Source organism: Anas acuta, chromosome 5 (assembly GCF_963932015.1).
Source record: "Anas acuta chromosome 5, bAnaAcu1.1, whole genome shotgun sequence".
NCBI lineage: Eukaryota > Metazoa > Chordata > Aves > Anseriformes > Anatidae > Anas > Anas acuta.
Genome location: NC_088983.1, coordinates 11,536,502 through 11,553,819, shown reverse-complemented (window position 1 = coordinate 11,553,819; position 17,318 = coordinate 11,536,502). Strand labels below are relative to the sequence as shown.

At 41.1% G+C, this 17,318-nt stretch overlaps 1 protein-coding gene across 6 annotated transcripts in view; it reads left to right on the top strand.

Annotated features, from left to right (window-relative positions):
* The first annotated feature begins 2,169 nt into the window (after positions 1-2,169).
* WDR20 (WD repeat domain 20) overlaps positions 2,170-17,318 on the top strand; it is a 44,816-nt gene continuing 29,667 nt past the window's right edge. For 3 of the 6 annotated variants that reach the window (XR_011096838.1, XM_068682721.1, XM_068682723.1), the window contains exon 1: positions 2,176-2,537. Coding sequence is in view for 5 of the 6 variants with exons in the window: in XM_068682721.1 (XP_068538822.1) it covers positions 2,274-2,537 (264 nt within the window). In the remaining variant the exon portion in view is untranslated. Of the gene's footprint in view, positions 2,538-17,318 lie in introns of all 6 variants that reach the window. The other 3 variants (XM_068682725.1, XM_068682720.1, XM_068682724.1) reach the window with 3 other exon arrangements.

The following is a 17,318-nucleotide window of genomic DNA, read 5'->3' as shown; positions in this document are numbered from 1 at the left end:
ATCATTTCAGAACTATAATCTTTGGTTAGCTTGAAACAGAAGAATTTACAAGTAGTACAGAGAACTTTTTCAGAAGGCTTATCATTGTAATCTCTTTTTCCCATTCTTTAACCAAGTATTTGGTGAGGATTGTTGATGGGGCTGTACAATAGCGTTCTTGTGACTTGCAGCTGTGTTTTTCAAATGAATATTTGTCTTGGATTCTCTGTGGAATCTCTCAGCAGCTTTTATTGATGTTTCTTGGTAAATGTTAAACACTACATCAATTCTTTGACTTTCTGCACCATCATGTACTGCTGATAACCAGGTACATGTTAACTTTGTTTATTCTTTGGATCACGCTCATTCCATTAGTGATAGATGGCCTGCTGTGGTTTCAGTACAGTTTGCATTCCTCACGATCCCTCTACCAAAGTTGCCTGCTTGGTCGCTCGAAGTGATCTACCCAACATTGTCAGTGTGTAATGAGTAAGACATATTTATTATGTCAGTTTGAAGCAACACTTTTTTGGGTTAGATCTTTGTTTTCAATACTATTGTCATTAAGACATTAAGAGATCCTTGCATTTCCCATTTCCTGCCTTTTTTTTTTTATTTTTTTTTATGACGGAAAACGTTCTGACCTTCTTTGTGGAACTCAATTCATGAAATTTCTGCATGAAAGAACCACTCTCTAGATAAAGACTCTTAGAATAATTGCAGGTCTGCTCACCTACTTCACGTTTTTCTAGGAGGACATCAATACTATATAGCAGCTGGTTGATAAACTGGAAAGATCTATTGGTCATTATTGATTGTCTCTATCTTAAGAATTTCAAGCAAGGCTTCAATACCTGGCCTCACTACAGTTCGATTATCTGTACTTGTTCAGATATTCACTAATTTACATACTCTATTCCGCATGAGTTAACCTGGAGGTCTTCAGCTGTTTCAGGTCTCTCAGCTACCTTCTACCAATATTTTGATGATTGGCAATAAGGTAGTATTTAGCTTCAAACTAAATCCCTTTGAACTAAACTGATTTGAAAATAAAGCCCTTTAGCCCCCTGGAGTCTGGGTGGGCTTCTGTGATTGAGATGATCTAGTGGAAAGAAAGGGAGGTTCTGCATCCCTCCTGCTCTGCACTCCCATCCCCTCCCTTACCCAGTCTGTTTTTCATCTAACCCGACTCATTTCATATTTGCAGAGGGGTTAATTCTCTGCCCCAGGATCTTTTATAAGCAGTTTGTCATAAGGTCAGATGAGCAACACTGCTGGTGAAGGAAGTAGCAGCAGTCAGTCAGTCAAGGAAAAAGAGAGCAGGAAAACCCCTTTACTAGCAGCTACATTACAGCAACTCTGGTACAATGTGAAACCACACTTTGAAAGTGCATTGTTAGAAGGCGATCTAACAATGTGCTGATCTTCCCCTAGCTGCACATTCCCAAGTCCTTCCTTATTTTGTCTCTAGCAGTTCTCTGTTGAATTGGACCAGCTTCGTTGCTGACCGACAGTTTTCTTACCTGACCGAGAGCCTGCCATTTCTCTGGTGGCATTAGCTTTCGAGCTGCTCTGACTCACCCTTTTGTTGCATGACTACTGGAACTGATGCAAGGGAGGCAGTGGAAACCTGTACCTGAAGACAGAGGAGATGTCGTGTTCATAGACTCATACAATATCTTGAGTTGGAAGGGACCCATAAGGATCATGAAGTCCAACTCGTTGTTTTGATGTCAGAGATATCTGTCACCTTTTTTTTTTTTTTTTAGGAGATGAGATGTCACCTTTTTTTTTTTTTAGGAGATGAAATGTCACCTTTTGTTTTTTTATAGCTGGAGAGCAGTCTCTGATTAGCCTACGCCAACCGTGAGGAGGAGGATATAATTAAACTCAGAGGACACTTGCCTCCCTAGTGGAAATTTCGGGGGACCACAGGCTTAACACCTCAACCCACATTTGCATTTATTCTCTTTTCACAGCCTCATCCTCGTGCAGGGGTCGGGAACCCCACCACCAACCCCAACCTCAACCCCTCCACCCCCACCCCGCCTCCGCCATCTTGTGCACCCCCCCCCCCGCCATCCCCGCCCCGCTCCCCGCCGGCCCCGCCCCCTCCTTGGCGGTCCCTCCCCCGGGCGGGCGGGGGCGGCGCATGCGCAGCGGCGCGGTAAACAGGGGCGGCGGCTCCTCCCCCTTACGCCGTTTGCGTGGCCGCCTCCGCGCAGGGCCGCGCGAGCGCCGGCGGCGGCGGCGGTTGCGCAGTGTGGCCACATCCGGGCGCCGGGGCAGGATGAATGCTCCTTTCCAAGATGGCGGCGGAGGGAGGAGGGAAGGAGATGAACGAGATTAAGACCCAGTTCACCACCCGGGAGGGGCTGTACAAGCTGCTGAGCCACTCGGAGTACAGCCGGCCCAACCGGGTGCCCTTCAACTCGCAGGGCTCCAACCCGGTGCGCGTTTCCTTCGTCAACGTCAACGACCAGAGCGGCAACGGCGACCGGCTCTGCTTCAATGTGGGCCGGGAGCTCTACTTCTACATCTACAAGGGGGTCCGCAAGGTACCGGGAGGCTCCGGGGGGAGGCTGACGGGGGGCTCCGGGGGTCCCCGGGGGCTGTGGGGGTTGTGGCGGGGGCTGTGGGGGCAGCGGGCGCCGCTGCTGAGGGCCCCCGGGGAGCTCCGGGGCCGGCAGCTGTGGGGCTGCTCCCCCCGCTGCTGTGGGGTCGGGGCGGGGGGTTGGGGCTGAGGGGGGGTGGGGATGGCAGCCTCGGTGCCGGCAGCGGTGGGAGTGGGAGCAGGGGGTGCTCGGAGGGGTGTGCCCGCGCTGGGCCTCGCTGCCAGTGTGACATTCGTGTAGGAATGAGGGGGTTTGGGGGTAATAAGGCGGCTCCCGGCCTCCTTCACCTGCTGCTTGGGGGCCGGGAGGGAATGCCCGGCGTGATTGTGGTGGTGTCAGAGCCCTGCGGTTAGGCCGGTGGGCGGAGGGTGGCTTGGTCGCGCCGGTTGGGGAGCTCCGGTGGGTGTTTGCCCGAAGTTGGGGCCTTACCGATCAGTTTGGAGCGTGGAGTGGTCCGGGGGTTGTTCCTAAATGCGACGAGATGAGGTTTAAATGTCAGATAATGGATGCAGAGAAAGTTGTTTTTATAGGAAAGAACCGTTGATGCAGCTTGAGGTAGAACCCTTAACAGTTAGCAGTTGGTGCGGGGCTAACAGCGCGTGCGTTTGGTGTCTGAGGTCACCGTATTTATGGACAAACCCTCTCTGCATGGTGTGTCTTCAGGTCCTTGATTTTGATGGCATTTAGGGAAGGATTCAGAATTTGTCATGCCGAGTGAATGGGTGTCGCTCAGTGAATGTAAACACAGGCATAACAACTGCTAGGTTTCTGGGTTATGTGCCAAAAAATGGGTGTTTGTTGTCTTATATGCTTGGCATTCACCTGCTGTGAGGTGAGCGCTTCGAAATCTTCATGCTCTTAGTCCACCGTGCAACAGGGGATGAAGGCACAGAGAGCTAGAGATGTCCCTAAAGCGGTGCAGAAAGCTTGTGGGCAAGCAAGGAGACGTACCTGGATCTACGGCCCCCTAAGCTAATGCCCAAATCTCTGCTCCTCTGTATAAACCATAAGCAGCAACTGGAGAATAAAGACTACCTCGTTATCTGTTGACTGTGATTTGACAGATCGAGTATGTCACGTATAATTATGTGGAAAAGTGTGTATGGATTTTAGTTTCACACTTTAATGAATTTTCATAATTTAGTTGTTTTAAATAATGCTTAGACAACAGCTTCTTTAAGCGTGTGATGAGTGTTTTGTATCAGGCAGTAATTGCTATTTATAAGCAATTGCTGTCTCTACAATTTACAAGATATTCTGTCAATATCTCTGTAAATCTGTCATTTAAACTATTACCATGTCTGGGTTCTGATATATAAGTTTGCTTTTCTGTACCAAGCAACTGCAGAGTTGTCTTGCATATAACAGAGCAGGCCTTTATGCAGTCCAGTGTTACATGTGGTTCTTGCAAGTTATCGTAGTCATCTCTTGTCACACTTAAAATAAATAAAAATAAAATCTAAAGCTCTGAACTGCATCGAAAGTAGGGACCCGAGTAACTTTTTCAAATCATAAAATGTCTTTGAGTTTTGGCGTTGTAATATTTTTTTTCTAGATGCTAAAAGCTGCTTTTGATGGTGCGCAGTAACAGAAAATTTTAGTTTGTCAGATTGGTAACTTGTGAGCTTTGAGATATACCTGTTAGAGTATTACATAATTTTTCACTAAAAAAATGTAAAGCATACACTTTGTTCAGAATAGTTTGTTTCAGTGAGCTCTTAAAATGTCAACAAAAAATATATTTCATATTTTATGTGTGTAAAACTTCAATGAATCTAGAGAACCAGCTGAAATAGGTTAGGGAAGGTACTTTAACTGAGAATGGGGAAGATGTACTGTCTGAAACTTGTAATACTTGTTTCTTTGGAATTTATTTTGAAACTATTCAATTGGAAGTCGCTTTACTTTGTGGACAAAGTCAGCATAAGAACAGGTTGATAGGCTTTCAACTGATTATTGGGTTTGTCAGTATCAAAAGTTAGATTTTTTTTTTTGTGGGTATCGTAAGAGGAGAGAACTGATGTTACCTGAATTAGTAGTGTGTAAATCTGACTTAAAGTGGACAAACTACCACTTTGTGAGACATCACCTCGGCAATGGGAGGGAAGAAGGACTTTATTGGTTGAAGGCCAACCTATTTGTGATCCTCTGCCTAATACAAATGCTAATAATTTAGCTGTTATTGCATAATTATCTAAGTACCCCGTAAAAATTTCTCTAATGACTTCCAGACTGTAATCTTCTCTTCATTTTGGTGAAGTCACGAAAATGAGTACAGGTTGAAGTTAGTGAAGCTGTGCTGTGTATGTATCAAGCAGCGATGATTTGGTCTTTTTTTAAGGTCTGCTTCTGTTCTTGCTATGGAAATGTTATGCTCTTATTCAAATGAGTGAAAGAACCACCAGGACCTTATTTCAAGGAGCTGTGTCTGAGATACTGCTATAATCTTTGTATTGATAATCCATTGCAGATCAGGGCACATCAAGTAAGAGTCACACTTGAGCCATGCATGGTGCTTAAGAGTAAATAATGCTAATATTGAGTAAAGGTACCACTTGAAAGGATGTTTCTTGAAATCAATGATGCTAAGCTATTTTTTTAGTTTCCATTAAATCCTAAATATGTTGCATCTGCTAAGTCTAGTTTGTAAGTCATCTTTTAAAGTAGACTGCTAACATCTGTGTTTTTTAGGATATTTAACATATAAAGAAAAAAAAATCACTTTTCAAGATATTTTTTAACCTTTTTTTTTTTTTTCTTCAAGAAGCTCAATTGAAAAATTACATCCACTGACCAGGACAGTAGTGTGGAGATTGGAGTACCAACAAATAATGGTGGTAATTTAGTGGAGAGGCAGAGGAGAGTTTTGGGCAGCATTTCAAGCTGTCTGTAGATATATATATTTTTTGAGCAAAAATGCATTTCCACACAAATTTGTTCTTTGCTCCCTGAAAAAGGAAGCTGAGTTCTTATTATTTTATTCTTCCATGTTACCATGAAACTTTACCGTGAAATGTTACCGTGTTTCCATGTATTCCATGACAGTGAAGTCATCAACGAAAGTCCATCAGCTATAAGCCAGCGCTGTATTGTTTTTTGTAATGGAACTGATGCAGCTCTCCTTCCATTAATAAGGCAGCGCAGGCTTACCAAAAACTGCTGTTTTTTGATTCGGATCCACTGAAAAAGGAAGTGATCCTATAGATTAGCGAGGAGAAATTAAACTCTGATTTAATGAGCTGTGGTTGCATTATTTACATAAGTATGTAATTATTTTCAACTGCACTGAGTGTCAGTGGGCTTTCCCTTTCGGTACTCCTGAACTTTGACATTAAGAACTGATGTGTTCAGTCATCTCTTGTTGAATTGAACGGGTGGATGTTCACGAACCGAACTGGTGTAGCGACAGCTGGAAATGCTGGCCTAGCAGTGAGGTATCTTCCTGACAGCGTGCTCCTTTCTCCTTGCTGGCCTTGGCAGCGCTCAGCCTCAGGTTGAGCTAGTTCAGCTTGCTCAACCAGCAGCTACATACCTGCTCTTTTTCTGGGTAGACTTTTCTCTTGATTTGGCAAGTTAACTGTCTCTTCCTGGGGTCAGGTATTAGCCGGCACAGTGGCAGCAAAGAAAAGGCTGTGGGGGAAAGGAACAAAGCTTTCCCCTGAAGAGGCCTGTGCTATCAGATGGGATCTGTTGCCTTACGAGGTCTCACCTGAACAAAGCCTTTACTTCAGCCTTAAGTCAGATTGGGAATGATCTGTTCTTTAGGGATTGCTGGCTTAATCTCGACTGAGAGCTATAGGTGTTACAAGAGACCTTTTTCTGTTGCTGCTTCATGGAGTAAAAGTATAAGATAAGCGTTAAAAAATGATTGATCAAACTACGATGCGTGGATGTTTTGGATGGGTTGCCTTTTTCTGAAGCCCCACATCAGGAGCGAAGGCCATTACTGGAGTCTTGCTTGTAAGACAGGCTTGGAGCACTTAGCTGGCTTGTGGCAGGCTTTGAGAAATGATTTATTAGTTGATTCATTAGGCTTGGAAAGGAGCGTGCTATCTCATCTTCCTTGCCTTAGGAATGACTGACAAAACGATCGCTGCTGACATGAACTATCAAATCTGTTTCCCTTCCTACTTGGAAGCTAGTGCATTTTCCTTTAAACTGTGTTTATGATAATTGGTGTATTCTCTGTTTATTGTAAAGGCCTCTGGGCAAGTTAATCTGTAACTAGGACTGCGCTACAGTCATATGGAAGTACGCTGCCTTGGCTTCTACCTCCTGTATTGGGGTGTTGTGGAATTTGGATGTGTAGCTCAGCTTATTATGTTAGACTCAGCTTTTTGCATCGTAAGGGAATTCTGACGACCAACTCTGCTAACATCTGGCAGACTGTGGTTGTTTCTTTTCTTTTTTTTTTTTGAACTTCTCACTAAAAGAAGCTTTATCTTCAGTTCTACTTTTTTTTTTTTTTTTTCCTGCAGCTACCTAAAGCAGCAGTCTGTCAATAACTATATGACATTGTAGTGTGTTGTAATGGTGTTGTGGTAGAAACGTGTAGGTGATAAGCTTCTATTGGGGAAGGCATGGAGGACATAATCTTTTGACTGTCTTTTTAACCCTACATTGAGCAATGGGCTTAGAAATAATTGTAAGATGGAGGTAATCTCACATCTTAACCTCTTTTATTAAGAGTTAGCATGTTGGTAATACCTGATTATCAGTAAAAATACTGATCACAGGTTGGATTTTTTCTTTCACAGTTCTCTAAATTACCTTTCTAATGTCTGGCTTGGTATTGGAGGCTCTGTTGTCCAGTTCAGCAGTGTTATCGCTGATGATTACTTGCATTCTACAGACTGGTCACCTAGGATCTCGTCTCAGTGACAGAGCGATAATGGGTGGCATTTGTCACCCTGCTTAGTGTATCACTCTGGGAAGAGCAGCGTGAGACACTGCTAGGTTGGGAGCTGGAATCAGCCAGCTTTTCTGTGGTGGGGAGGTGAGTTTGTGTTCTTAGAGATCACTAAGATGTATCAGGCCTCCCAAAAAGATGCACGTTTTAGTAGCATGTATGAGGTACTAAAAGGGTGAGATTTGTCAAGGTCTCTGAAGATGCACTTGCTCTGAAGCAGAATGGAGCATATCTACATCTTTGTGACCAGTTCTTAAATTCAAATTCTACAGCCTTCATAATTGTTTTGGGGCTTAGTTTCCGTATTTTTTCCCTAATATCTAGCTAAGTTTTTATTTGAGGAGGACAAAAAACAAGCTGATTGCTGTTTTCTGCCAGGATCATAGAGAACAGTTGACTGTTGCCTTTGGCTTTTGCGTATTTGAAAACTTGTTAGTTTGTCCTCTCATTTTTCCAAAGAAAAATAAATCTAGTCCTTTTAATCTTCTCAGGTCATGACTTCTGAGTGTTTGATTGCTCTTCTCTATATTGGCTTCAACTAACTAGCATTTATTTTTATTTGGAGTACTGAAAATAGGTATAGTACTTCCACTGTGATTTCGATACAGAGAAAGGGAGAACAGTTGCCTGCTGTGTCTGTCTTCTGATATTCTTGCTAACATTTTGAACAATGTTGACATTTTTGAATTCTTCTCATAGTGTTGACTCACTTGGATTGTTTCTTATCATATTGCTGCTTTTCTCCGCGCTTTGATTTCTTAATTTATAAATCCCACATAGAATTTTTGTTGAATTCTGTCCTAGTAGCTTTATTAAAGGGTGTTTTTTGTTTCCAATTCTGTGCCACATAGTGCAAATAATCCTTCCAATCTTGATGTCATTCACTCTCATCCATTTAAAATATCTTAAAAAACACGATGCTTAGTTTGCTTGTAGGTGTGTCACGTGAGACTTACCAAAAGTGTTCCTAATTTTAAGGCATTGCAGTTGACCTTTTCTTCTAGACCAGTTATTTTTATTTATTTATTTATTTATTTTTTAGAAAACTATATTGGTTTGGTGCCAGCTTTTATCAAATTTGCCTTGTATGGGATTTCTCCCTTTTGTCTAGGTGCTTACAGACATTACTTTGGTGTTTTTAATACCAAAAGAAAGGTTTATTACTGTGGCTGTTGAATTCTACTACAAAGTGTTCTGCATTGAAATATTTATTTATACTGGACTCTAACATCACTCTTCTAGTCAAATGGAAGACAAACACAGCTGGCTAATGGAGCTACCACAGTAAAGACATCAGAACTTCCCTCAAAGGTATCTGATGCCATCCTGCGGCTGGAAAAATGCTCCTTTTTTGTGCTACAGGGATTTGCATAGTCCACAACTCTTCAGGTGTTCTGGACGTGACACTGTTAACCCAATTTGTCCTTCTTCAGAAATGTGTTGTAAGGTTGTTTGTGGCTTTGTTTCTGTTTCTTGTTTCCTCCAGGAAATCCCTTAATTTGCTGAGGGGTCTTTCTCCTCTGTCTTGTAGATAGGAGTTATGTTGCATCTGGATTCACCAGTCCCATGGAGGTATTGTGGCTGGGTCAGTAATAAGTTACCTGCTGATCTGTGCTTGTGGAGGTGTTTGAAAGACTAAAGGAAATTGTTCAAGCATTTCATTGATGGATATACTTAGCAGCCCAAGTTTTATGATGCAGATAGATGTTTTCTTCCTTAATTTTAGCGGGGCTGTACTAAGGACTGCCAAGACATGTTACAAACTGTTCCTGTGGAGTTTTCTGAAGGGTGGTGGTTTGGTTGTTCTGTTGTGTTGTTGTTTTTTTTAATCGCTTTCTTTCAATGACACCTCAGAGGAAAATAGTGAAGAGTTAATGTTGGGTTACAGGAGTAAAAGGTAGGTTTAAGAGGCTAACTCTGTTTTGAGGCTTATTTAGAACACCTAGGACTGCCTTGAGTAAAAGGAAAGAACAAATGTAAAGAAATAGCTGTTTTACAATGATACTGTTAAGCATTTATTGCTGTGGAAGCATTTATTTGCACTTGACAAAGCTTGCAGTGTGATTATTCTCTGGGGTTACTTCTGGACAGTAGATAAGGCCTGTACTCTGTAGCACTTTCACCTTTTCTGGTTCGTGCTTCCAGCCTATATCACAACTGCATGTCTTCAGTAGGCTATTGCAGGACATCCTTTGAAGGGTTGCTCTCCAAGGTAACAGTTCATCTCTGGCTGCCTGCTTGGCTGGCATCTTGTAGTGTGAATACCGGGTCACGCTAGCCAAACCTCTCAATTGGTAGGCCAGGTTTTGTAGGCAGTGAGGTGTTTTTTTTTTTTTTTTTTTGCCACTGAGTAGAATTTTTATTTTGTATTAAAATGTATTTGTAGTACATGAAGTAAGTTGGAGGAATTCAGTTTAGTGTGAAGCCATTAATTGTGGCGCTTAATCTTTGCAGGACAACAAAATTTTAGTCATAACACCTCACAGATGTAAATAATGATCATTTCTACTACAAACATTTGTGATGCTAAAGAGTTTTGTGAGCCAGCTTTGTCAGAATATTTATAAAAGGGTTGTACTGTGTGCTTAGATTGCAAGGAGTTTGGGTTATGCTTTGACATCTGACAGTTAATAGTTAAAATACACATTGAAGATGCTTCAGACTCTATTTAAACATTGCCTAGGCCCATCTCTGAGAGGGTCACAGCCATAGTTGTCTTGTTTGACATTGTAAAATCAAATTTAATGCCCTACTTTGAAGTATTAGTGCAGATCTCTGTGAAATATAAATATTTCCAAAATACTTTGTTTTGAATAATGTGTATCCAAAGGCCACATGCTGTCCTGTTGTCCTGACTATGAGTTGGCACACTTGGACAAGTTACTGTTTAAAAATGGCCAGGGAAGGAAGGCCAAAGCTCTTCAACCTAATAATGTCTTTCCTCTCTCAGAAAGCTTAAGGAAACCAACCAGCATTAAATGTGTCATACTGTAAGGTGAAATAATGTTTTGCTGTGTACTCCTGAATTGAGTATTTCTTCCTGATTACTTCACCCCACTTTGTAAGTCCAAATGTGTATGCAGTCCATCTTCCAGCATCTACATTCCTTCAATTTCTTGCCCCCTGGAGCTGAAAATAAAGCAGCTGATTTTGCTTGTCTCAGCTTCTCCTGAGCAGACTGTCAGTAGGCTGAATGTAGCCCTGTAGTTCGTGTGGGCAGGATCACCAGGCACTACAGTGAAACTCTTTCCAGTGACAGTGGCATAGCTTGGAGTTGGATTTTTATTTATGCATTGTTCACTAAAGCTGTTTGTAATGGAATGACAAGTCTCTAAGGGATACCTTCTGCACTTTGGTTTTGATTTACCAACTCTAAATCAGGCTCTAATTTAATGAGTTAATCACAGAATTCTCAGGTGGCTGTCATGGTCAAAAAACACTACTTTTCTGTTGCTGACTCTGGGATTGGAAAGTGGTTGTACTATTCCTTGTTTAATAGAGCCTAATCTGTGTACACCTGGAGAATGTGAAGTGCGAAGTTAGACTCAATGCTAGTCCCAGCAAGAACTTTAGGTTAAGAATGCCCTGGGGGAAGGAGGAAGAACTCTGTGCGAACACTGGACGGTAGGAGCAAATTTCATTATCCTCAGTCTACTAGGAATGCAAGATGTAATTCTTATTGTCTGTGCTGGGAGTTTACATGCACTTTGTCAGGGAAATTATGTTGTGTAAAACCTGCAGAGGACTCATGTTTATGGTTTTAAATAAACTAAAAGTATAAAAAAGTATATGGTTTTAAAGCTCCCTCTCAATTAAGGGAAGGAGGAGCAGTGACAACTGGAGACTGAGTGGATGTCAATATATATTGAAACTGTGTTCAAACCCACAAGTCTTACGAAATAAACTATTGGAATGGTCCCCTGTGGACACTTTAGCCTTCACAGTCACAAGGATAACAATACATCTGAGTAACATAAATGTCATTTTTTTAAAAAAAAGCAAACACTTTTTTACAAAAACCTTTTTAATAGGAGGGTGGGCCGGAAACCTTGAAGAGCTAGCCGTGTACACCTAGGGCGTCAAGGAAGTGCACCTTTAAAGAGTAATTTATTAGGACAGGAATAGTTGCCTGATTAGGCAATACCACTTTCAAAATATGATGCTGTGTGTAGTGCAGAATGCAGCATTTCTTACCTGTGTTTTAAATATAGCCTATCCTGCATGTGTCAGCATTTCTCAGCTCCAATTATTATTCTATTGTTTGTAAATAACTAGAGACTTTTTGAATTAAAAAGGTTGCCTGGTTGGTGTGATTGTTTTAAACCAGGGGGATGTTTTTATTTTTTTTTTCCCCAAAGAAGCCTTTCAGAAATACAGGGTGCTCTCAAGGAAAGTGGTTATATTCACATCAGTTTAATACATGGGTATGGCTTGCCTTTCTCACCTTCAGCAGTGAAACTGTTCTCTTGTACAGAATAACGTATGGCTGTGTCGTGTACAAGTAGCAAACACCTGCAAAATTTTAAGATGCTGTTCTTCTAGACGAAGTTTCTGACCTTCTAACAGTTGGTGGGACAACTCTACTGAGAATTAACTGTGCCAGTGTAGTTCTGTGTTAGCAAAATGCAGTTTCTGAGCTGGGATGTTTAAAAGCATGTTAGCACTTTATAATCAGAGAGATGGGGCAAATAATTATTCTGAGCAACTCAAACAGAAGTCCAGAGGAAGCTGCCTTTAGTGATGCTGGAGATGATGTAGACTACTTCTCCCAGAGCAGCACAGTTCTTGTCAATTAAATTGCTGCAGCAGTCTAGAGGCAACTTGTTTAGCTGCTCTGCCCCTGCCCTGGAGCAGCATGGATGGGTTAACCCCTTTTGCAAAAAAGTACCTCATCAGCATTGCTCTGCTTGATCTCCATGCTGTTTTTTGCTATTCCTAAACTGATACAGGCTTTACTTGTACATAAAAGAACAAGACCAGAGGGATGTTGATAAGATCAGTGCTCAGAGAAGTTGTGTCTTATGATGCTAGAAGATACTTTTCTCTGCTTTGTCTGGAGTCATTTGGGACCCTCTCCTTCATTTGTCTCATCTCTGATGGTGGTGGCTGTGGCACCTCCAGTGCAAGCTGATGTAGAGGAAAACTTAATTTGGACAGTCTGGGGAGATCAGTGCTGGTTGAAGGTATGAGGTATGATTATTTCTGAAAGCAGAAATCCCTGCTTTCAAAGCACGTGTAATATTCGTATGCCATAGCAGTGGGAGGGGTGACTTAATAGCTGGGCTGTGTTCTGTTTGTACCCTGAGCGTGCTCAGCTCCCTGCTCTAATACAGGCTTCTGCTACCACCTCTGGCAAAAGGCTTGGAAGGTGGGTACTTGGCAGCACACCCGTGTGCAGGAAGGTCAGTAAGTGACAATAGGTACTCTGATCGCTCCCTCCCACGAAAATCAGCCTGAAGAAAGAGACAATGTTGGATGATTGTGGTAAAATAAACACTTTCAGACCTTTAAATGGCCTTTTGAAATCGATTAATAGGCAAAGCAACTCTTTTTTTTTTTTTTCCACATAATACCTGCACCAGTGAAGTTGTCAGCACTTAGTGTTACTTAATGTATCTATAGTGCTTTGCTTACTTTAAAATAAGGCTTTTGGGAAAACTTGTGCCAAAGTTGGGAGCTTGCTGACTTTTGCTCTAAAACACGCAAAATAGGGTTCTGGTTTGCAGACTAGGTTATATTCTAGACCTTGTACGTATGGGACAGTGGAAAATCTGAGTTCATCGCAGTGTATGCGTTAGGGATTTGGCCCTTGCAATGTTTTCTAGCCTGTCTCTTGCTCTTGTTCAGTAACACTTTTTGCTGTGTTGGGCTGGGTTGTTATGAAATGCCTTCAGCCCCAGAAGGAAGATGCATTAGTGTAAATTAACAAGTTCAGGACAAGAGTTAAGGCAGATGTGTTCTTTCATCTGTCTGTTCCTAAACATGACCACAAGAAGTATAAACCACTGGGCCTCGCTGTGGTATTGAAGCACAGATTATATATTTGGTAGATAACTTATTCATATAACTTCAGCAGAAGTCTTTTGGGGCTCTTAGAATAACAGCTAGCTACATCTTATTTTTAGTACAGAAGTAACTGGGCTTTGTTCTAGTAATGTTTTGTTAATACGCTGCAACACGAGGGAGTTGCTGGCTTAATAAAACTACCCTATCAAAAATGTCTGGCATTCCTGTAGGGCTTGCAAAATCCAACAGTAGCCAGAAAAAGGCACAATTCTGACTTGCTGGACAGACATTTCTGTGTTGTATTTGACTCTTATTGAGCTTTGTAATGAAAAAATATAAATTGATTAACAATTAACTGCTACGGTGACAGAAGTTTCTATAGCAACAGTGCAATGCAGGCTACAATTATTCAGACTGCTCTTCTGTAACAGATAATTTTTTCTTTCAAGCAGTGAATTTACACTGTTGGACTAAAACACTGGTTTGTTATAGCAACGGATAATCCTGAACTCTTTTTCTGCTGCTTTTTTTTTTCTTTTCCTAATCCTAAAGAAATAACTTTTTCTCTTATGTGCTGAAAGGGGGTGGGGGGAACATTAAAAGATAAATACCGGGGTGGCGAACCAGTGGAAACTCTAGTTAATACTGCTTGCCTGCAGGTTGTTTAGTGTAATAGAACTGTAATGCATGTGTTGTAGAGCAGTATGAATTTATATTTCTCTGTTGACAAGTCTACTTGAAGCTGAACTTGCTTTAATTTGATTAAAAATGATCATGTAGTAGCTGGCAGATTTCAAGTAAATTGGTTAATAAAGCTTAGTCCTAATGAACTAAACAGTTGATATTGATTCCTGGAATCAGGCAGGTTCTTGCTGTGTTTATATATTTGAGGTCTCTGTGTTTTTTTTTTTATATTTTTTTTAATACTTGTGAATGCACCTACAGAAAGGAGTGTTCAACTTTAAGCCTCACTGGTGCGTTTGGAGAAGATAAGGGGACTGCATTTTTGTCCATAAAACACATTTGTAACGCTCCACAGGTGGTTTTGCTGTATTTTGGTCTCTTTAAAATTGGAAGAAATAAAATTTGAGCAGCTTCAGTCTTGAAGCTACACAGCCTTAGTCATTTAACAGGGAATTTAATTCTGTGTAATGTATTTTAAGGATACTTTGTTGTACAAAAGCAGTGTCAATAGACAGTCAACCTCAAATGAATGTTCATAGATGTTCGTGTATTGTCAAAGTGCATTTTTCTGATAGCAAAAGAGTATCATACAGTTATTTTAGAGAAGAAAAAGAATTGAAGTTCAAAGCTAAAGTGCAAGTGGTGGCTTTGAAGGCGTGCTGGGCTAGCCCACTAGTCTGACAGGTCAGGTAGCTTTGTGTGGGCATGGGGAGGAGACAGCACGGCAAGAGATGACGCTGTCAGGTCCTGGGGTGTTTCCAGTTTGTTCCATGGTTTGGGGAGCCATCTAGAAGCAGTCTGCCTGCTCCAATTGAAATGGGTGTCACCTTTAACAGTTTAATTCTCTAACCAGTCTTACTGAGATGAGCCAATTTCAACTATTTCCAAGTGATAGTAACTTGCTAAGCGTTTAGTAAGTTTCCCAGCTGAGCCAGTGAATTGGATAACAGTTGAATTGTATCTGAATGTGTGGTTTTATCCATTTAATATTTACATGCTGCTTTATTTTAGTTTTTCGTACATCTAGTGTCTTACCTTTGTTCAGTTGATCTGAATTGTACCTTATTCTGCATTAAAAACAGGTGAGAAAGGACTGATTATAAGTGTAAGCAACAGGGTGACTAGACTAGGATTAGGAGGAAATAAAAGGATTCACTGGAGGATAAGAAGCAAGAAAGAGATCAGAAAGATAACTTATCTTTTTAATTTCAGAGCTGTGAATCTGTTACAACCTCTTTGATTGTAATTGTTGAGAAAGGAATTACGGCTAACTAAACATACATCTTAAAAGAACCTTGAAGAGCTTAATTATAAAGTAGTCAAGGAAAGATGCAATTGTTACAGTACACTTCATTCTCTCAATTCCTCAAAAGTGAAGAGACTAAAAAATGTGCTTCAGTGCCAAGCTTTACAGAAGGTGGTGGATTCTTTACACAGTATGTGACACTCCGTAAGGAATATTATAGTGTGAACTTCATTTAGTGCCTGCAAATACTCAGTATGGTCCCTACTACTCTGAAACTAGTTGCTTTTTAATTCACCCTATTCTTAACAGTGAAAACTTCTGCTAAAGCCCCGTTGACTTGAATAACGTGAAGGCATTTTCTTAAGGCTTATCCTTGATTATATTTAGGTAGAGGTAAAACATGCGAGAACACTATGCGGAGGGGAAAAAGGTGTTATGAGCAAATGAAAAAGGATTAAAGGGATTTGTTTGTAGTGGTGTCTGTATTTGTTTGTAATGGCACAATGCTGAGAAGAATCCTCATCTGCTTACAGGTACTTTCAGCTTTTGAAATTCTGAGGTGGTAGAGTTCTGTACTGTTTTTTTTCTAAGTAAAATGTTGTTTCCCCGCAGTCTAGGCTGAGAAAAAGCGTTAATGTGTAACGTGTATTATGTAAGAAAGCTTCCTTGAAGTTCAGGTGCTCTGCCTTCCCAGTGTAATACACTGGTAGTAAGAGGGAACTGGAACCATCATTGTTTAGTTTAAAAATGCACTGTCTGCCTATTGAAGTCTCATCTGTGCTGCTATCTCAGGTGGTTTAATTTTCATTAATAACTTTGTTCAAGCATCCCTTCAATCTATGTCCTTGACTGAACTGGCAATTCTAGTTTTGTATACTGTATGTTTTAACTGAAGGAGTTCTAGAACCTAAACTCATCTCTCTTTATATCTTTTACTGATCCCAGGGACTGTAACAGTAGTTGAGAAGAGAATTTCAAGCTGAGGTACTCTAGTAGCCTACGGACAAAAAAGTAAGAACAAGTGCAAGTTGGCAAAATTCCCCTAAGTTGGGAGGGATCACTGTTCATAGAGTACTTTATAAGGTTCAACAAGCTGATAGCAGAACTGTAACTGAGGTGAAACTTCATTGGAAAAAGATGTGTTTAGGGAATTTTTGCTTCAGCCTGAAAACTTTGAGAAGATGTAAACATTACGGCGTGGTTATCAAGCTGAGCTAGCTTGTGCTACAGCTGTTGAGGGCAGGAGGAAACAGATGCAATTTGAAGATCCCTCAAATGAGGTTTACCGATAGAAATAGGGAAATGTCTTTGGTGCTGTCATACTAGATAGTGAGGAGATGGCTTTAATATTGTATGAAATTGTGGTTGCTTCTGTTGATGAAGGTAAATTTCAACTGCTGCTGTTAGGAGAAGATAGCATCTAATGTAAAACTGGAGAAAAAGGAGTATGATTTTAATTAGCCTGGCAAAGCAATCACGATTTCTTAAAGTTGTAAAACGAAGAAGAGAAAGAATAAATAATACAAAACCCTCCCTAGGTGTCTGAGAGACACTGCCAGATCTCCCACAAATCCCAGCCACACAAAATAACTATGAATTCAGAAGGATTCTGCTCTTTGACCAGCCCTGCTGTAAGCTGTTGCTAATAGTTGAACGACTGCATAATGAAAATACTGTTGTGTCATAGGTTACAGGCTCCATGGGAAGTACAGAATAGCTTTTGAGAAGAAGCAGAGCATTTCATCCAGAAACTTCTGTGAGCCCAGACAGATAAAAAAGAGTGAAGAAAACGTATTCATAGTGATACAAATCCAACTATCTGTGGCACCCAGGGAGACTACCTTACTGGCTTTTAGATCCAGAAAAGGAAATTAAATTG